The sequence below is a fragment of the Molothrus aeneus genome, chromosome 11 (genome assembly GCF_037042795.1).
Source record: "Molothrus aeneus isolate 106 chromosome 11, BPBGC_Maene_1.0, whole genome shotgun sequence".
Taxonomy (NCBI): Eukaryota; Metazoa; Chordata; class Aves; order Passeriformes; family Icteridae; genus Molothrus; species Molothrus aeneus.
The window spans coordinates 1563318-1585566 of record NC_089656.1 but is presented as its reverse complement, the minus strand read 5'-3'; the positions used below and the strand labels follow the sequence as shown (position 1 = coordinate 1585566).

The 22249-nt window shown below is 43.3% G+C and overlaps 1 protein-coding gene across 1 annotated transcript in view; it reads right to left on the bottom strand.

Annotated features, from left to right (window-relative positions):
- Window positions 1-20606, bottom strand: part of BEAN1 (brain expressed associated with NEDD4 1) — a 54059-nt gene extending 33453 nt beyond the window's left edge. The window contains exons 1-2 of the mRNA XM_066557525.1: window positions 20506-20606; window positions 19079-19153 (exon numbers count right to left, since the gene is read on the bottom strand). Coding sequence (XP_066413622.1) covers window positions 19079-19153; window positions 20506-20536 — 106 coding nt within the window. The 5' untranslated portion in view covers window positions 20537-20606. The remainder of the gene's footprint in view (window positions 1-19078; window positions 19154-20505) is intronic.
- Between the last annotated feature and the right edge of the window lie 1643 nt (window positions 20607-22249).

Here is a 22249-nt window from a genome sequence, read left to right as displayed (position 1 = left end):
AGGTTGAACCTCTCTGAAATGCCCCTCCTGAGTACCTGCCTGGCTCTGACAATCTGGATCAGGTCTGTGTGCCTTCCCTGGAACTGCTGGCAAGGACTGGGAGAAACCTGGCTACAAATTTGCAAGAGAACTGTGAAATTGCAAATTCCTTTCCTTCAGCTGGACCAGCTCTAAAAGGGCATGCAATGAAATGAATGGAAACAAAGAATGCAGTCATTAGGTTAACATTTAATGTTTTCAATATTTAGTATTTAAAATTCTGCTGTGTTTATGCAATTGATATTTAAATAGCAGTACCGTGCCTCTCTTGAAATCAGCTTTTTGGACAAGGCTTGTCCAAAGCCCAAGTTTGGACAGTATTCAAACATATCTGCCTCAAAGTCTCCTGTTCTGTGTCTTGATTCTGTTCACCATCCTGGTGGAGTCCAGGCAGGATTACCTAGAGAAGATTTTCCATGGGCAGGATTATCTACATGACTTTCTATAAAGCTGCTGGAGAGGGAGGGAGGTTATGAACCCCCAAGGCCTCAGGTGCTGCCCAGAGAGGCAATCTGGGGGCTTGGCTGTGGAGATGCTGCTCTTGGAACAAACAGAAACCTCCTGTTAATGTGAGCTTTAAGTAAAATCTTCATGACAGAATCATTTTAAGCTCTTGTGCAGTGTTTAATTATCTACTTATAAAATGAGAAGTGTCAAGTTACATAAACCAGGTTTTTTTCAAGATGAAAGCCTCCACTCATGTGACCCTTGGGACTGGGAGCAATGATTACACAGGTTGTGATTCTCTTTGGCTTCAGTGGATGAATTCTTTGGTACCAATGAAAATGTGTGTTTAAACCTGAAGCAGAATTTTACCCTTTACATCTACTTTCTCATGGTTTCAGGAAAGTCTCTAGATAGAAAATACAGCCTATAAAAAGGGAGATAGGTAAAGTGAGACACTAAACCTCAATTCTTTTGTTCTTTAGCTTCATGCTAAATGAGTGGTGGAGAAGGAGACAAGGGGGAGATGAAGACAGGAACATCTTACGTGCTACAGGTCAACACCACTTTTCCAAGAGTAATTTCTGAGAAATGTGTGGCTAACCCTTGAGCAAAGGTCATACATTTGATTTCCTCTTCCAGCCAGGGAAATTTTAGCTTGTTTTCTCAACTGGAACGAATCCATGCATTGCTTCTGAGGGCAGCTTCCCCTGAATGCACACAGGACAATGCTTTTGTTAAGTCCTAGAAGTGGTTCTACTTCCCATCCAAGAGGATTTAACAGCAAAAACCACCCTCAATCAGAAAAGAGAGCACAGGAAAGAGAAAGGGAGAGGAAGAAAAACATAGGAATGTGGTTTTTTGTCTGGGGATTCTGGTGGACTGAGCCAGAAAGGAATAGGTAAATATAATCATACTTGCAATACACTTGAAAACAGTTCATGTTCTTTCCCATTAGGCTGAATTTCATGGTAGGTGCCCATTAAATGCAATATTTTATGCAAGGGCTTTGCTTCCTAACTGCTAAAATTAAGCTCACAGTAAGCTAGGAGGCAACAATTCTGTTTCTGAAAGCCAGGACAGCTATGGAGGGTAAAAATTAACTGAATGCTGGGGACCTATCCTGCAATAAGAACTTTTTATTTTGACATTATTTTTTCTTTCCAAATTAGTCAGCATGATTATAAGAATTTATTTCCTAAGCTGCCCCTGAATTGCATGCTGATGTTTTGGGTTTTTTTGCTTTCCCCCCTCCTTTATCCTTTTACCTAGAGAGGACTTTCCATGGGCAGGATTATCTACATGACTTTCTATAAAGCTGCTGGGGAGGGATGGAGGTTATGAACCCCCAAGGCCTGAGGTGCTGCCCAGAGAGGCAATCTGGGGGCTTGGCTGTGGAGATGCTGCTCTTGGAACAAACAGAAACCTCCTGTTAATGTGAGCTTTAAGTAAAATCTTCATGACAGGATTATTCTCAGTTTTTGTATGCAATGTTTAATTACTAATAAAACGGGAAGTATCAAGTTATATTTGATTTTTTTTCTGCACGAAGCCCCTCCTGTCCAGAGCTCTGTGTGTTTGTGTGTGCACACTCAGATGTGGGAAGCACACACTGAGGGCTGCACTGGAATCCTCTCCATAAATCACACATGTGGCTTCTCAGGCTCTTGTTGGTTACTGTGATGCCCTAAACAGCCTTTCAGGAATTTTGGAGCCTGGCTCAGCACACCAGGACTGATATTCTTACATAGCTATAATGCCCAGGAGCCATGGCTGGGAAACTGCATGTGTGAGGTGCTACAAAAAGAACAAAGATTCTCTCCTCCCACATTCTTCTTGTTTGCTCCACCACTTGTTCAGGCTCTTCCTGCCAGCCTGGTTTGTGGCAATAGCACAGATGTTTTCCACCTTGCAGCAATATGCTGAACATATGATGGAAATCCATCCTGGAAGCCAGCCTCCCTGGGAAGTCCACTCTTACTCTCAGTAGATACTGTGGATTTTGATTTTGAGGACCTGAGTTTTTCCTCTGTTCCTTCCCTGAAAATTCACTTCACTACAAAGCTTTTTCTGCACGTGCCTAGGTCTGAAAGGATGTGTAAAATACTGTGGATCCTCTTTGTTTTCCAAGCACCATTCTCTGTGTAGGCCCTGGGGAATCTCTCTCCCTGTCTCACACAGAACACATGGGCTGTCTCTGCCTTTTGCTCATGCTTGTTCAAACAGCACAAGAGCCCCAGTGTGACCAGACTGCCCCCAACCGTGGTGGATCTCCTCAGAACTCCATGGCTTCATTCTCACAGCTGTGGCCTGAGATTTCCATGAGTTTTGTGACAGTAAAATTGGTGTGATATGGCTGAGAAAGAGCTGCCAGGTCTGGGTTTCCCCTTTCCTCAGGATTTATTTCTGAACTCCTTCCTTAGCATCTCTTTTTGCTTTGTCCCTCTCATTTCTGAGATCCTGCATGGCTGGTACAAAGCAGTCTGTTATCTAATGAGTGCTGAGGCCTCCTGGTCACTGCTGTAGACACCAGTGAATCTGATTTTATCATTGCCAGAACAAAGGGTTTGATTCCCTCTGAGGGACAAGAGCAGGATATTGGATTAGCTACTAATGGCACAGTGAGCTGGAGGTTTTTGAAAGTAATTTCCCTTTCCCTCTGTCATTAATCTGCTTCTGTTGCTGGTGAACTGCCAATGTTTTAAGAAGCAGATCTCATGAATATTCTTTAGTGACAGGCCAGTCCAGAAGCCCTGCAGTGAATGCACTGTGGGCACATGTAACAGACTGAGGAACTTGGCTATTTATGTCTGTTTAAAGCTAAACCTTTCTCAGACCAAAACCAGAACTGGACTAATTTGGTATACAGTGGGAAAACTTCTTGTTTTCAAACCTGCACAAAGCACAACCTTCCATGCTTTGAGATTCTAGAATCTGAATTTAGGGTTTAGTTGAAGGGCCTGAATAATCACACCACAGCTCCAGTCTGAACCTAAGTGCCATCAGAGAGGACCTAGTCCAGTCCAAAGCAAAACCCCACAATGCTTCTGTGATTCATTTTTAAGAACTCCAGCATTGACAGGAATAATTGACCAGTTTCAGACTGATGGGGAAGTTTTCTTGGGGCAGTAGGAAATACATCCCAATACTTTGGTTCCTGTATTTTATCCCAGTTCTCTGGGTGACTGGTCTGTTCTGTTAGTTGATACCTGAGACTGAACTGCTGGGTTTTTTTCCAAATAAGGTTGTATATGGTGAGCTTCCCTTGGAATCCCTGTACAGCTGTAGTCCACCAAAAATTCCATTATCTCAAAAGCTGATGATAGATTTGCTTGTGAGTAGAAACCAAAAGTACTTAAGTCCTGCTTGTAGGCATTTACTGGGGGGGTAACCTATTTTTCAGAAGCACCTGAAATGGTTCTCATTTTCCAGTTTCATGCATGTTTGAAGGTCAAATTATTGCACAGAGTTTTCAACAGGGCTCCAAAAGATAAAGGAGTTCTTTAAGGTGCTGCATAACCACCAGCTGCCATTACTGCTCATAACACAAACTATTTTATAAGGCTGTTTCAGCCTTACTGAAAGATATTTGGGTTTCTGGAAAGCCAGAGGTGGGGGAAAGAATTGGAACAAAATTGAAATAGAGCAGACCAAAATAACACAGTAAAGGATGTTATCAGCATTGAAAGGCCTTGTGACTTTGATAAATATAATATTCCAGATAGTGAATTGAAGAGACAGAGTTCTGCACACCGTGTGGCTCTATCACCATCTGCCTGGCACTGTAATTAATTGATTCTATCACAAAATTGCTTTGCTAATTAGATGGAACACAGTCTGGCAGTTGTACTTGGAGGGCTCATCTGATGGCCTGGTGAGTGCTGTGCAATATTGGTGTGTCCAGTCCTTTCATGAGAAACAGGGATTGTGATCCCAATGGCACTTAGGGACACACCCCTCTCTGCAGAGGACGAGCTGGGGGCCTCCTGTACTCAGACATTTTTAGGCTGAGGGAGTAATCTCAAGCCTACTTAGTCTGGGTCAAGCTGTCAGCAAGAACAGATGCTGGTGAAGGTCTTCTACCTGATAGTTCTTCCCCTTTTGCTGTGAGTTACACTCCCTGGAACTCTTGAGGTTCACAGAAAAATCCTGATAAGCTGCAGGGAAGATCTGAGGAGCTGATTCAGCCTCCTGTAGAAATATAAAGCTGTCCTTCCTGGCTGGTAATGAAGAACTTTGCCAAGGACTGTTTTCACAGACAGCTCCAAAGGTGAAATATAGCTTTATTCTGCTAGATATTTACAGTGTAGAAATTATTTATTTGTAACACACTGAAAATGGAAATGTTAACCTATCTATGCACTAGTTTTACATTATGATTTATGATGAGAATTACAAACTTCCAGCCCAGTGGAAATTAATTTCAAAACATCTGCTTAGCATCCATTGAGGCACTTGCAGTCAAGGACCACCATATTGCATGGCAGAGATCTGGACTACAGGTTTTGTTTGGGTTTAAAAAAAGCCTAAACAACAGCTGTCTTCTTCCTCCTCCTTTGCAGTTAATTCATCATAACTGCAGTGAGTAAGAGGTCCTGCTGCACCCTGCTAATGTGAGTCAGAAACACACAGAGCAGTGGGAGCACTGCTGGCAACCAGCACTGGGAATCAGAAAATATTGTGTCACTTCTTGTCCTTGAAGAAACAGCCATTTAGCAGAAGGTTCCAATTTCCACTGGGAATTTGTGTGTGTGAGGGTGGGGGATGCAGATGTGACCTCTAAACAAAGGTAGGGAGATGATGGCTGTAGGGTTTTAGTACTGACAGTCTGATGGCTGCAACTTTATAGAGTGCTGCACTTGCCTGTTGTTAAAAACCAAAGTTAAAGTCACTTAAAGCCATTTATCAAAAGATTTTTAGGTTGTTGAAGTAATAATATGAAGGTAAATTTCATCTATCTATCTATCTATCTATCTATCTATCTATCTATCTATCTATCTATCATCTATCTATCTATCTATCTATCTATCTATCTATCTATCTATCTATCTATCTATCTATTCCTGCTTTTTTTTTTATATAAAATCCTTTTCAATTCAAAAAAGGTGGCAATCCTCATGTCCCTGAAAACCTCTAAATAAATAAACAACAATATTAGGTGATAGATCTATTTGTATGCTTAATCAATGCCCTTAAGCAACATGAGAAATTGTCCAAGGACACACACAAGTAATGGATAATTGCTATGATGGACAAAAGCTTTAAAGGTATCTATTAATAATGATTTAACAGAAAAACATGCTATAAAGGAACTATACTCCCTTCTTGGTTCCTGGTTTTTATTATTTAAGGGTTTCATATGAAGTAGATGAAGTTTTTGTTGGCCAAAATAAAAGGAAAATTAAGTTTCTGAATCAAGATACCATTAACTGTAAAGTAAATGTAAGGAATCTAAGATGAGAAAGAATAATGGCAACTAACATGAAAAAGTCAGGTATTTTCATTCATGCTTTTTGGCTCAAGGATGCAGTTCTTTAAAATGACTGTTGCTTTCAGAGGACAACACAAGGTGCTTGGATCCTGCCAGGAAGTCCTAAATGTCCTAAAATATATTAGGATGAAATAGGTATATCAAATATATCAAATCTATTCTGAAGGAAACAAGGTGTTTTCTACCCTATGGGCTAAATGCATTACAAAACCAGAAAGTCAGAAATTAGAACAGTGAATGATTCAAGTGGAGTGCCTCTATCTTGCACACAGATAGGAGGAAAAGTAGTAAATATGATACATATATATCATGTATATTTAGATATATACTCATCCCCAAGATGTTAGGTAATAAGTATGGTATATAATATATAATATAATATATAATAATATATAATATAAATATAAATAATATAATATATAATATATTAGCTATTATATATATAATATATATAATATAATATATATTATATACATATAATATATATAATATATATAATATATAAATATATAATATATAATATAAAATAAAATAAAATAAAATAAAAGAAAAGAAAAGAAAATATAAGATAAGATTATATATATATATATATATATATATATATATAAAATAAAATATGTAAGGTATATAATTATATACCTTACATGATGTTACCTATACATTAGTCCCAAAGGTGGGGGTTTTATACACAAGCAGTTTTTGATGTGCTGATTTAGCCACACGTTCATGGATGATTTCCTGATGTGGACACTGCTGCTCTGGAAATGTGCCTGGCAGCCCTTGGAGTCTGTCTGTCTGTCTGTGTGTCTGTGTGTCCTGCATTCCTGGGCAGGCTGGCTGGAGGGAATGCTGCACCAGGGGAACTCTGGGGAGCCTTGCTGTGCCTGCTGCTCTGTGGCAGGGCTTGCACAGGGCTCTGGCAGCTGCCTTGGCTGGAGGGTCCCTGTGGGGCGGCAGCTGCTGGTACCTCAGGGGTGACACTGCCCCCAGGGTCACTTGTGAACTCTCAGTGTCCTGGAGAAGGCTGGAGATCATCAGTCTTTGCACTGACAAATGACGAATTTTCCCCCAGGCAGTTTCTGAGCTCTGTGCACTCCTGTAACTATTGCAAATGCTCTGTTGGTTTGGAGCTCTTAATGGCTGTAATATGTTCAGAGCAAACCTGTGAGTACTTGACTCTTATTTTGTCAGCTGTCATTCCTGTAGCCTTTTTACTAGCACTGAAGTGACAGCTTTGCATTTAGAAAAATATATATTTGCATCAATTAAGAAGATTGTTGCCAGTCACTACTTTATGCACACCTTCATAAAAGGGCAGAAAAGAACACATCTTATGTGCAATGCAATTGATTAAAGGGTATCATGGGATCCTGGCAAAATGCAAGATCATCCAAACTGGTGTGTTCCCATTAAACCTTTCACAGCCACACCCAATATGTTTTCTCAGAGGAAAATCCACAACCCTATTCCAGCTGTAATCTCTGCTGATCAGGTTATGAATTCAGAGTGTAAGAACATGAGATCTTGCCTAAATTCAGGTCTTATGTTCCTCCCATGCACATCAACTGCAAACCTTAGGAATTCTCAGTGTAAAGGCACAATCTTCTGTGCTCCTTGGATCTAACCTGGATGCTGCTCTCTTGTCAGAGTGCTGTGTGGGGCTGGAATTGCTCTGGACAGCCTGGGAGTGGGTGGTGCTGAGCAGGGAAGGTGGTGAGGACCTGCTGTTCACACTGCATGTCCAGAGTGTGACATTTTACTTTGCATTTTTCCTCCGTGTATCTCATGCCTATTGGAGGATGGGGTGTATTATTCACTCCTGAATCTCACTTTTTGGGTTACTTTCACCTGAAGTGTCTTTACAGTCCACTCTGCCATTGTAACATCTGGTCCTTCTGCACATTGAGGCCACGCTTCTCTGTGTAAAATGTCATGGTAACTGAAATCCACAAGTGATTAGTGACAGCATGTGATCAATGCTATTTGTAGAGTGTAGAATAGAAGTCTAAAAGCAGTTTGTCTCTTAGATATTGTTAGTCACAAAGTGAGTATGCTAAAAGGAAGGGTTCAGTGTTAAAACTGCAGCTTGACATTAACGTGTAAACATAACAAGGCAGGAACTGAAGAAGCTGAGGTGGTTACATCTCCAAGTTTGCTTGTAAACAGCAGCTGCTGAGACTGCAGCATTCTTGTGTTCATCAGAGATCTTTCAACACCTCCTTCAACTCCTTTGCAACAAATCTGGTTTTAAAACAAATGGCTAAAACTGTCTGCACTCTGTATCAAAAGTACCCCATGACTCCTTTAAATACACTGGCTATCTCTCACAGTAATTCTGCCCTCTCCCCTGGCCTAACATCACTTGCATCAGCTGTGAGGTGCTTTGGTTATTCACACTCCACTTCCCACTGCAGAGGCCGAGCCAGCAGCCACTGCTCTGCAGAGCTGCCAGTGCCTAATTGTTTCTGGCAATGGCAACTGCCTTTCTTAGGCTTTTTTCCTTCCTTTTCCCTCCTCAACTGGCATTTCAGGGCAGTAGCTTTCATAATACATTAGCTTAATACACTCTGAGCTTGACCACAGCTTGCATTCCCACTGCTGCCTGAACCACACATGGTCCTTGAACTCAGCATCCAGTATGAATGATTTAGACAGATGAATAAATAAGCCTCTAAACATCCATGTCCTTGCAACAGCAAAACCAGATGAAACCTATTGTTCAGAGCAGCCTATTGCTGCAGACACTGAGCTGGTGAGCAGATGGATTCACATTCCCAGAATGTGGGGGTATGATTCAGGAAAGTGAAGGGGAACTCACTTGAACAGTTTCAAGGACATGTGGACTCTGCCACAGTCCCCTTTCAAGTGACAGCACAGCCAGTGTAAGAGGCAGAGTCTGTCACCACAGTGTGGTTCATTTTTACTCAGCAGAAAGCTCAGTTCATCTGAAAGGAGCAGAAACAATACATTGTGTAACAAGCAATTCCCTCTGAAAGTCAATCTTGCTGCTTTTGAAAGGCCGGGCTGGATGACAGCCCCCTCTGCTTTGTCAGACCTGAAAAGGGTCTCAGACTGAAACAAATCCTTCCTGTCCTGCTGTTCTGGGCATTTTCCATGGGTTCGAGCCACAGGAGGTCCAGGTGAAGCACACCAGGGAAATCACAAGGCTGAGGTGCCTCTGAGCCTTCTGGCTGCCTGATGTGCTTGAACACCCAAACCAAAACAATGCATCCTCACCCCAGCTGAACACTCAAAATGGTTAAATGGGGGAAAAAAAGAGATCTGTTATCTTCTATAAGCCTGAAGGACTGGATTCAGACCTCCTTAGCTGTAAGTATAACACTGTCATGGTCCCTTTCCAATTTGACAGTTAAGGGTAGGAACTGAGTATGATAGAGTGGGGAAGATTTTTTCAATACTCCTAATAAAGCCTTGCGTGAATTTATGGAGCCATAAACTCAGAGTTGGTTTGCAGAGACATGAAATGCTATGCAGTAGGGTCAGCAGCTCTGCCTGCAGCCAAACATTTTACTGGCCCCTCATTAAATGATTGAAGCTGTGTCCCAGGGCTGCTGTTGATTTTGGGGGGGCCGAGTAGAAAACTGAATCACTGCTCTCTGCCTAGAGAAGGGAAAAAATAATTTTCTCTTGTCCTTTGATAGTGCACTGGGGTTCCTTTGCACACAGACATCAATGAACAGACATTTCCTCCTCTCAAAGCAGAGACAGCCAGAAAAGCAGTTTCAGGTCATGCATTCACCTGTACAAAACATATTTGCATGAGAAATGGGAGTGTGGGTGGGACTGGTGCCACTTGTCACATCTGAGCAGGGCCACCCCTTCCCATGCCAGAAGCTCTGAGGGTTTGCCTGCAGCAGCAGCAGTTTGGCTTTTCACACCCATCAACATTCAAACAGCAGCTGCATGACACTGGGTTTAATGGGAACTGGGGCATCTCTGTATAAGGAAGTATATGGGGTTTTCTTGTGTGCTTTACACTTCACAATACAAAATATCCCATGGAATTTCAGTGTCCCACTGAAGCATCTAAACCACTGAGCAAATAATTGAAAAAAGAACTTATGTAAATATATTCCAGTTTCTTAGGTTAGAAATCTATTAACATACTATATGGAACAAACAAAATTATGGAGATCAGGAAGTCAGAAAATTCTTCAGGAAAAGAGAGGTAAAAACTTCCTACATTATTCAAAGAATATATTATTTTATAATTTTTCCCATTTCACCAGAAGAGCTATTGAAGGTGATCTTGTTTGGATGGTACAAAAATGCAAATAATTGTCTGACAAGTGCATCTGAGTGTGCACTGACACATGCAGAGTCTTCCAATAAAGAAAAAGAGAAGTAGACCAGACAGAAAACAGTTAATGAATGACTAAATTAAATATTTTTAAGTTTGGGAAGTCAGAATTTGTACAGAAAATTGTGCAGATTCTTTGGAAATCAGCTTTAATTTTCAGCAGAGCATTATGAATTCAGGTTGTATCCAGGCCACTTTATGTGAACAATCTAAAACATTCCAGAGGCGAGCAAAGGTTCAGGCCCAGCTTGAAGAGGTGCAGGCTGGCACCCAGCACAGGCACTGCTGCTCCATGAGCTTTGTTAGCTCTCCAGGATTTTTAATTTGGAACCTTTTGTCTCCCTTTACAGCTGCAAATCCTGCACTTTGGGTAATTGTGCCTGGTTTTCTCTCCTGCACAGCTTCCCCACGGGAAGATGGCAGTGTCCCCAATTCATAAAGATCACCAGCAGTGCCACAGCAAATCTCAGCCTGGGCCCTTGCACCTGGCAGCTCTGCCACCTCCCAGGATCACTGTGAGCCTTCAAACATCATCTGCACCTCCCAAATGGCCTCTGCAGTTCTGGCAGGCATCTCAGACAATTCCAGGTAAAATGGCATGGAATTCCCAGCAATTAACCTTGTGGGAGTTCCTGTCTGGGCGTGGGTTGATTTGCTTGTTTGTTTGTTGCTTTGTTAGTTTTGGGGTTTTTCTTAGAGTTAATAAAATGATAGAAGCAGCTGCTAAGCAATAATACTTTGTGGTGCCAAGGGTAGTCCTTGTCTAAATGGAAACATTTTTTATTGGTGTTGGACTGGTTACACAGTCATTGCAAATGTCAAACAGAAGAATGATGCAAAGGGAAAAAGAATTTATTTGGAAATTTATTGGAGTAATTGGTCCTGGTAATAATTGTCATATTAATTGTCATTTGTAAGTAACTGTCATATGTAAGTAATTGGTGATATCATCTATAAATGTTTAATTCCTAATCTATTTTGAAGTTGCCCTAATGATTTTAAACCTCTATGAAGTTGCTTCAGTTTCACTCTTTTGTATCTTCACCACTGCCCCTGTTTTTATCAGTTCAGAACACCTCTCCTCTACCACTGCTGTGATGTCACCACTTTTTGGACATATGAAAATTCTCTACAGTTCCTGCAACATAAAATTCCTGTTTTACCTTTCACCACTTCGCTGGCTCCACTTTGAAGGTCCCTCTAAGCCAAACACCTCATGTCCCAGGAGGCAATGCTGTGCTTTGTGTGCTGCCAGCTGTTGTGGAACTGGGGAAGTCACTTTGGGCTCTGGGCTTTGTGAGAACACCAGAAACCCACAGTGATGTTCTGTTAGCCTCAGGGATTCACACTGTCAACTGTAAAACATTACAGGGGCAGGTCCAATTTCCTTTGGACTGAGGAGCTGTGGGGTAATGATGGTTAAAAAATGGGTGTGCAAACCTATCCCAGCTGTAGCAAGTGCAAATTATGTGTTTTGTGAATCCAGATGATACAAATGTCCCATCTGTTCTCAAAGGGAGCTGTATAATAATCCCCAAAATGATGAAGACTAAAATCATGTCAGTGTTCTTTTGAGGAAGAGAGTGAGGCACAACCAGCAGGGACAGAGGCATCACAGACTGACTGAGCAAATAATGAGCTTTCAGTTGTTTGCAATGAAAATTCTTTTGAGACTGATTGTTTCACTGGTGAAAAAATGCATCACTTCCCAAGGTGATCCTTCTGTCCCAGTACATGCTGCCAAAAGGTGTTTGTCTTCAAGCATGTTTTAAAACTAAAATTGATTTGAAACCTGTTTTTCCTATGGATGCCAAGGAGCTAAGAAGCCTCTCTCAGAGGAGCCCTTTCTTGTTCTTCACCTGTTCCCATCAGAGAGGGCCATGCAATGGGCTTCAGGGTGTGGATTCTAAACCAGCCCATGTTTGATGGATTTAGCAAATGGAAACTGGTAACTTAGGAACATCAAATTGCCACATCAAATTTAGGCTAAGGGGCAGTATTATACAGATGTGATGCAAAAAAATGGACCCACAACTTGAAAACGAATCTGCATCAATATTAAAATACAGTAATAATAAAAGTTTGCAGCTAATTTTCCTGTGTCAATAATACCAATTTCTTTAGCCACATGTCCCCCCAGTTGTGTCTCTGTTGGAGTGGGTACCCAGTTGTCACCACAGCCAGTGAGTGATATCGAATGAACCACTCATGGCCCAGGCTGGGCTGATGTTTAAAGCCCTGTACCTATGATCTAGAGGAGCATGACAGAGGAACCTGTGCCAAACACAATGTAAGGAAGACAATTCTCATCTCTGGCGACTTCTTGTGTCCACCAGTTCCTCAGTACTTTTGCACTGATGGCAACTAAAGGCAAGCACACTAACCTTAAACCAGAGCACAGACACAGGATGTCATTTCTGTACTACTACAGTACCTTAGCACCACCTTCATCCCTGCATTTTACCACATTGCCTTTGGCTCTATTTGGGAATCATCATTTGAAAATCTGGGGAAGAGCTCTTGTTTTTACCTCTACAGATGCTGCAGCTCTCCTTAAGAGTTGCAGATCTTATGTCTGCAACTTTAGGAATATTTCCAATTTACAGCTTGCTTCATTCAGTGGAAACATGTTTTTTTTGTTTTTTTTAAATTTTTTTATTGGAAGCACAGAAATAAAACTCTGAATTAAGGGATTTTTTCTATTTTATCAGGTTTTCAGATATCTTTCAGATTGATTAATAGAATCAAATGGCAAAAGTGCAGTTTCCACTCATGTTTCCATTTAGGATTGTACTGTTCTAAAAGGAAAGTATTTTATAAAATTGTCTGTGTAGTTTTATTTTGATTTTGTGCTCTCTCTAAACATCTGGGCATTTCTGGTTGGGATTGCTGCTCAGAGATGTGCTGTTCAGCCAGAGCACTCAGGAGGGTGCATTGGAACTGTTTTCAGTCTACTATTAAATGTCCCACATTCTTTCTAAAGGAACATCTGATTCCACAAATGTGTTTACTGTGAGGAGAGTGATCATTAGTGCAGTTTGATGTACTCTTCAAATGATGCACAAAAATCACCCCAAATAGCTCCTCCTTTTTGCTCCTCTTTGCAGAGTGTGTGTTCCTCCCTTAGAACCAAGTTCCAGGCCAAACCAGAAATCTCTGGATTCACATTTCTCTCTGGATGTGTCTCTGAGGCAGAACTGGAATTACAATATCCAGTGACTAGATATTGTTGGGCTACTTGTCAACATGGCTGCTGCAATAAAGCAGCAATTTGTCTTTAAATAAAAAATTAAAATAAAATAAAATAAAATAAAATAAAATAAAATAAAATAAAATCCCCCAGTTAATTTACCTCTCAGAGCTTTTATTGTCTGGTCAAGGCAGCAGGGCTTTACCTTTTCTCTGCTGTCCTGTGGTTCCCTGTGTAACCACTGCCCTTGGAGCAAGTTTCAGGGCAATACATTGAGGTGACAACAAAGAAACCTGGTTTGAAAATTTCTAGAAACACATTTATCATCTAACCATAAAAAACATTGCAGGTCCTCAGTAAGGGGAAACAGAATTCAGAGAATTCCTCTCTTGTTAACAAGAGTCAGTGGCAGGGAATGGCAGACACCACCCCAGCAGCCAGGAGAGCCAGGCTTTCCCTAAATTTCCTGTAATTTAAAGCAATTGACTTTTCTGCCAGCCTTTTTTTCCTCTGCCCACCTTCTGTTTTTTAGATACCTGTCATCTGAAAGGACAAGGCCAGTTGTTTTGTGCAGAACCTACAGTGATTAAGTTGCAGTTCTAGTGGGGCTTCTAAGTAGAAGTAATCTTGTAGAAATTTTGCAACTAAATCAAAATAAAGCTGGATGCTGAAAACCTGTGAAGATCAGATGCTTACAGAGCTGCTTTTCTTGAACCACAAAACTAATAAAGATTACTTATCAATGAAGGAAAAAACAGTTGCTGAAAGACAAATCTTCATTTTATAGATGGAAACAGAGGGATTAACATTCTTGCAACTAAAAAGAGAATTAAAAGATAAGAAACTTAGCATTAAAGAGCCCACAGAAACAAAGTGTCTTAATGCAACTACTTGCATTAAGAGTAGACAGAGATCACGGGGCTTTGGCTGAAACATCCTTAGTGAATTATCTTCACAAAGGTTCTTGAGGACTGTAAGCTTCCCTATGTCATATAATGTAATTTTAAAAAAAGAAAAAAGTCAGGGGTATTTAATGAAGTTCCAGCAAGAAATGTATCAAGTCTTGGAGCTAAAATCCCTGTTTGTATAAATGCTGTCAAAGCCAGCTGAATGCTTCTGCCAGCTCTGAGCTGTAGACCAAATCTTTAAAACATCTGAGGACAGAGACTGTAAGGAAGCTTTACAGAGGAGTCCAGCTCTCCTGGAGGGATGCTCTGCATAAAGGTGTCTGGGCATGTGCCTGAACACACAGCTCAAACAAGATCTAAACCAAAGCTCCCCTCTAAGAGGTTTCTTGATAGAGCTGCTTGTAGCAGCTTGATGAGATCCCCTCCAAAAACTGAAGCATCATTTTATTTATTTGCGAGAGAGCAAGTCTGGACTAGACTCTGCCTGTTTGCAATGCAGGTGCATGGGAACTATGCAGATATTATTTCCTAATCTATTATTTCGAGTGGAGAAGTGTGAGTTGGGAGAAGCTGCTTGAAATGAAAGCATTAAGTTAGTAGGCACAATGGAAATGATTGAATTGGAGTTGTCAGCCTACATCCTCATACAGGAGGATGAGAAACTGTCAGGCTTGGAGAGAAATGGATCCCTTCCCAGTGCTGATTCCATTTAAAAGTTGAAGAAATTATTATTCATGTAACAGATGACTTCAAGGCATCATAAAGTAAATTGATGGCAGAAAGATGCGGGCTATTACTTAGTAGAGGAGAGGAACAAAGGATTCCAAGGTGTGGTTCTGGAGGTATTTGAGCATCCTTCCCTCCTGCCCAGCTGGAGTCATTAAAACATGAAGTGCAATGTGGAAAACTGTAGGGAGATTTGGGGTATGCCCTTAAGGAAAAGGAGATGGAAACCTCTTTGCCAGCTTCAGAAAAACATCCACATTTGGAGAAGAAATAGAATGAAGGAAGAAAAGAACAGATTATTCTGGGGATTAAATTTTGCTGTGCACTTAAGAAGGGGAAACTGCATTGCATGTCCCTCAGTGTCTGGCACCACAGACCTATGTGGTTATCTGGCATTTTTGATAATGAGTGGTGCATGTTGGTGCTTTGATCACTGACACTTCTTAAGGCACCCCACAAGTGCAAGGGGATGTCCTGCTATGCTGTGCACAAGTCTGGCTGCAGATCTGTCAGGCTCTCTCTTAAACTCCTGGCATCCTGGACCTCCCCAAGCCAGCAGCTCCCACCAAAGCTGCAAATGATCTCCTGTCCTGCATGTCTCAAATGTGGGATGGCCAGGAGAGCTCCTGGGGGTGCTTGCACAGACCCCAAATCACTCAGGCTCTTCCCTGGGTTGGACTGAGGCACTGGGCTCTGTGCCTGGGGATGTGCAGTTATGTTCCTGCTGATGTGCATCCTGTCATTGGGAATTGTGTTTGTGCCTCAGACAACTGCACTAATCTGGCTGAGTTTGGAGAGGGAAAAAGACAGGATTTGCCATCAAGAGCTGCAGAGTCCCAGTGGAGAGGGCATTTTATCCTTGCTGTGTGCAGAAAGATTTCCTTGTTTATGAGTAGAAGTTTATTCATCCTTTCATTGTTGTCCTGGGGTCTCAGGATGCAGTTCTCAGTGCTGGAATCAGTGGCAGCACAGCTGGCAGCCAGATGTGCTCCTCTGCTGTCCCTGAGCCAGATGCTGGGGACAACCTCCAAGGTGTTTCTACTGATCCCAGGGTGAGGATTTTCTGCACTTTTCCCTCCTGGGAGGTGTCCCCTGGGCCTGTTTTAGGTGGGTTTTTGTGCACAGAGAGCCACAGTAGGAATGCCTCTGTTCCTTCTTGGTTTGGTGAGAGAATTCTGTCTAGTTAAGACAAGGCTGTAGACTCTGAAGATTCTAAGACAGGAATCTTAGTGCTGGATTTGGAAATGCTGCTTGTATATTTTAAAGCTTTGTTTTTTGTCATTCATGCCTGCAAATGAACATTTTACATATCTCTGGACATTCCTTGTGCTCTTATTTCTAAAAGCAGGGATGTAGTTGAATTGGACTATCCTATAACATTTGAATACATAGAGTCACTAAATAGCTGGAGATAACTGTCTTTTTATAATAACACATATGTGTTGGCAATCTGCATAATTGATTGAATAATCAGTTGGTTTGATTGCTTTTACTTGTGTCTACAACCAATTTCCTCAGAGATAAATCTCAGAAGTGCTGGGAAGGAGGTGGAGGAGGCAGGCACATGCAGAAAGGGAAGGCAGTTTGCATAGAACACTTTTTCTGCCTTTTTATTTCTCTGACAGGTTTTGGACCCCTTCATTTAAGCATTTGAAACACTGACTGAGGTTCATGACTGCTGATTAATAGTTTATCTTCAGATAATAGTTTATCTTCTTAAATCTGACTTTTTATTCTGAAAACCAACCAACCAACCAACCAACCAACCAACCATCCAAACACAGCTGACTAAAACCTAGAAACACTTTGCAAAGAAAATCCAATGTTTCTCTCAGAAAGAAACATCTAAAGCAACAAAGTCAAAACAAATTCTATTTGTGACTAGGAAGTTCTGTTAAACTCTGACCCTGTCAGCCCACCTTGGCTCTGTGTTGTTGCAGTCATTGGGTTCCCTCCCTGAGTACTCTCTTGCCTGGACTTTGCTTGGGTGAATTTTCCCCTTTGTCCTGGACTAGAGCAGTGCTGACTCTGTATGGGCAGAGCTGCAGTCCTGCTCCTGGGCCTTTGCCCTTGCTTAGGAAATTCAGTGTTTGGGCAGCAAACAGGTCTGGTACCTGGCCTACAGGAGTTCTGTAGAGGCCACTGTGGAGTCTCCTTCCTGTGGTACCTCCAAACAGCCTGGGATAACTCTGGTCTCTCCACATTTGCTGTAAAAGCATCCCATGAGCCATGGTTTCACTTGTGGCTAATGCCCACCTGGTGCTGTGTTAATGTTATCTGTTCCTGTCAGTGGAACATTTCAGAGCCTAGGCTTGAATTACAGGAATTACAGCTGAGAGCCCTTGTGGGGAGGGCCAGAACGTCAAGTCTGGCTGAGCTGCACTCAGTTAAGGCTGAAGGAAAACCATGATCTAAACCACTTAATTTTGTAGGCACCTGCGTGGAAATGAGAGCAATCCTCAGACTCCTCTGAACTGGTTGCTGCAATTGTTCTATTACAGAACTCTGCTGATCTAAACCCAATGCAAGACAAAGCTGTCCTGCAGTGAAGTGCTGGCAAACATCACTTTGTGCATTATGTAAACCCAACATTTCTGGGGGCAAATAATCCCAGCATTCTTTTTGCAATATTGACCTGTAACAACACCAGCACAGCACCAGGATTTTCTTGCCAAGCCCACAGGCAGCTCACTAACAAATGAGGAGACTGCCAATGCAGCTGTACCAATGTCCACATTTTTGTACTGCTATTACATATTTCTGTGACTTGGGTGATGCCAGTTGGGCATCATTAGGCAGCAGCTACTGATTTTGCAGTTGCTCTTCAGCCCAGCTTTAATGTGGTGTTTTGGAGGAGTTTAAAGAATTACCAGACAATCTGAAAGACAGCACTTGGCATTTACTTGGTTTTGCACTGTCTTCACCTTTACCAACTAAACTCTGCTCTCGATTACCAAAGTTATCTTAGGGATTGATCCAAAAACTACCTGCTGTAGCCAGAAGCTGGTTCTGACTCTATGAATAATTTCTCCAAGTTTGCTGTCATGATAGGTTGTGACAGCAAACATTAAAATGGGTGTGATTTCTATCTATGAATGATTGTAGCTGTGTTTGTGTTCCTCCATGTATGTTCCAAAGGAAATTAAGGGAACTTCTTGTCTGTTCTTCCTTTAAACTGCACCTGTAATTGTAAGATTCCTCAGCCAGATGGGCATGAGCAGTGTTACAAAGTCACAGTCTGATTATAACATTCCAGCACAGCTTTTCTTGAGCTGCAGCCCTTGCTTCAAGAGGGCTCTTGGTGGGTTTAATTGTTATGTATTTTTTTCATGATGCATTCTTCCATCCAAGACACTGGACATGCTGCCCTGCTTCCCTGTGTGCATGTGGTTTTCTGCCAAAATAGGACCAGTGACACGAGGATAATTGGCTCCTATAAAGCTGTATTTCCTTTTCAAAAAACCTTCATGTAATGACTACAAAAGGCAGTCATAAAAAGGAGAGCAGAAGGAAGTCAAATGTCAGGAATTGTTTTATTTCAACGACTGGAAGTAATTTTTAGCCACATTTGTTTACTAATGAGTGCCAAAATGATATAAATTTTGACTGATGTCAGTGTGCTCCATTTGTCAATTTGGTAGTTTGCTGTTGTGGGAGAAAATGCTGAAAGGAAGATTTTTTTTTAATAAAATATTGAAGTACTCGTACCTGACACTAAATTTTATGGTCCTTTATTTCAGACAATTCTGTCATTTCTGTGAGTTTGGTCTGCCTAAGGATGACAAGGTTAAGGACATTTCTGTTAACTCAGTTTTTTCTCAGTCAGGAAGCTATTTGCTTTTTACTGGATTGATGTTTATCTGCTAGAGAATTTGAAATATATTATTTCTGCAGCTGTACATGACTGCAAAACATGCCAATAATGCAGTTTAAAAAAAAATGAAAAAGAGATTACTTACGGAGATTGGAATAATTGCTGCCTATCCCAATACTGATGGAGCTTCCAGAGATGAAAGGAAGATGGAAGAAAATAACTAAAAAGGGAAAAATGAAGAGAAAGGTCCTTAATAACAGTTTGTTTTCATTTGGTACCAGATGTGAGTTGAAGGCACATTGAGTTAAGGTTCACCTGCTCTCTCTGGGCAGGATTGCACATCTCAGACCCTGAGTGCACACACAGATGTAACTCAAGTGGGGGGAAAACACCAAACAAGGCATTGCTGCACACTTCTAGGAATCCCTCCTGTTCAGGAAATTATATTAATGCCTCTCAGATTCCAAACCCCAACGTATAAACAACATTGTGTTATATAAATATGCTAATTATTGTTAAGTCATTCACCAGTCTCTGAAACCGGCACCTACCACTGTAAAACCAAATAACTTCCCTGATTTGTGTGAGTGCAGCTTGAATGCATCAGGCATGTGTGTGCCAAACTAGGTTGGAATAAATTTAGTCTAAAATCTGATACACATACTCCCCCTATGCACTTAGGCTTTAATATTTATAACTTGCTCTTCAAAGATTTATATTTACAGGCAACAAAATGCACACGAGTAAAACGTGTCCTAAATAACCAAATCTTTAGATTTCTTTAAAGATGAGCTCGTTTGCTAATGCAGACGAGGATTTAAAGCCTGATTCCCGAGAGTCACTCGTTGTGTCACAGACTTCGGCTCGGGGTCTCGGCGCTGCCCTGCCCTGCCCTGCCCTGCCCGGGGCACGGCCGGGAAGGGGCTGCTCCCTTCTCCGGAGGGGGCCCGGCCCACACAAACTTTCGGGCAGGGTCCTTTGGGCTCTGGGATCCCCGCACTCTGCACCCGCGGCTGGGCGGCAACCCACGGGCTCCCGCGGCCCCTCAGAGGCTGCCCCACCCGGGATCGGCCCCTCAGAGCCGGGATCGGCCCCTCGGAGCCGGGATCGGCCCCTCAGAGCCTGCCCCACCCGGCCGGGATCGGCCCTTCAGAGCCGGGATCGCCCCTCAGAGCCTGCCCCACCCGGGATCGGCTCCTCAGAGCCTGCCCCACCCGGCCGGGATCGGCCCCTCAGAGCGTGCCTCGGCCGGCACGGCTCCTGCTTTACCCCGGCACGGCACGGCACGGCACGGCACGGCACAGCCCCTACCTTTTACCCCGGCATGGCTCACGCCTTTCCCCAGCTTGGTTCCTTCCTTACCCCGGCTAGGCTCAGCTCTTGCCTTTCCTCGGCTCGGTTCAGGCTCTGCCTCTCCCCAGCCCGCCCCAGCCCCTGCTTCCCCTCAGCCCGGTTCAGCTCCAGCCCCTGCCTTTGCCCATCCCGGCTCAGCCCGTACCTTCCCCCGGCTGCTGCCTTTGCCCATCCCGGCTCAGCCCGTACCTTCCCCCATGCCGCCCTGCCCTGCCTTACCCCAGCCCGCCGCCGTGCCCGCTGTCTCCATCCGCCCCCGCCGCGGCTCCCCGGGGGCCGGCGGGGCCCCGCCGCCTCCTGCCGTGCGCGGGGCCGGAGCGGGGCCGGGCCGGAGCCGGCGGCCCCGGGCTGGAGGCCGGGGGGCGGGTGACCCCCGCCCCGCGGGCAGGGCCGCACATGGCGGGGGCAGCGCGGGGGGGCCCGGGGCCGCACACGCCGGGGCTGCGCCCGCCGCTCATCCCTCCTGCGGCAGCGCCCGGCAGCGGCGGGCGGCGGTACCGGGGCTGCCGCGGGGATTCGCCGCCTGCATGCGGAGCTGGAGGTGGACAGCGGCTCCGGAAAGCCGAGTCCAGCCCAGCACTTGGGCTGGAAGGGAGGGACTGCCTGGAGTAAACCCACGGGGATGGACGGGATTATCCGGCTGTGCGGAGGATATAATTCCGTGGGGCTGGATGGGGGCTAGCAGGAGGATGTAGTCATGTAGTCCAAGCGAGAGCTAAACCCACTCTACAGTCGTAACATCTACTTGTTACCAGGGGTCTTGGGGACGTTTCTCACCGTGCTTGTTAAATGCCGTAGTGCTGGATACAGGGGGAACAGGGCTGCAGCAGGTACTGAAGCAAATGAGCTTTCGTAACTGGTTGTTTACTTCTAGGAAAAGCATCATTCGCTTTTTAGGTAAAGAATGTGTGAAGTGAGGCCCCTTTTCTGAATGTTCTGTCAGCAGTTTGGAGTTTTTCATGATCCAAGTTCCATGGGCAGTTTCTGTCACCCACACGCTTATTAGCTCTGCAGGAGACTGTGGAGTGGTCCCACTGATCCTGTTTATAGAGACATGGAGTAAAGAGCCTTCTTTACTTCCCTATCCCTGGGTGGTTTTCACAGAATCACAGAATAATGAGGTTGGAAGAGACCTCTAAGATCATCGAGTCCAACTTACGCCGTAACACCTCAGCTAGAGTATAGCACCAAGTGCCATGTCCAGTCTTTTTTTAAACACATCCAGAGATGGTGATTCTACCACCTCCCTGGGAAGAGCATTCCAGTACTTTATTATTCTTTTGGTGAAAAACTTCTTCCTAATATCCAACCTATACCTTCCCTGATGTCCTGATGTACCTTGAGACCGTGTCCTCTGGTTCTGTCAGTGCTGCCTGGTGGAAGAGACCGACCCCCACCTGACTACAACCTCCCTTCAGGAGTTTTGTAGCCTGGAGAGCAAGTTCTCACAATCAGAACGGCTTTGCTGTCAGTATTCAGGCTGTTCAGCTTCTCCCTGGTTTAGCAGTGATGGATGCAGAACTGTAATAAAGTCTGGGGTCAATCCCTGGTAAACAGTTTCTTGCTGGTACTGATCACCTTTTTTTCATTTTCTTTTCTTCTTAAATCCAGGCGAGCATTAAGGGAGTCTAAGGCAATTGAAATGAGGGTTTATGGGAATTACAGGTGTTTCCTTATGGATCACAGAAACCTGTACCTGTTGCCAAAACTATAGTACCTTGGTACCCTAAAATCCCTTAGAATGCTGCTGCAAAAGTTACCTTGTAATAAATTTCTTCAACCCCTCAAAACGTTTGACTCCTTGAATGACTCCTTGTTTATAATTTCAATAAATGGAAACTGCATGGCTTCCTTTTAGGGGTCTCTGTTGTTTGTTTATGGCATGAAGGTGTGAATCTGTACACACAGAGAAAATCTGATTTTCTGTGTGTTGGGTTTTGGTTACATGCCCCATGGCCTTGTT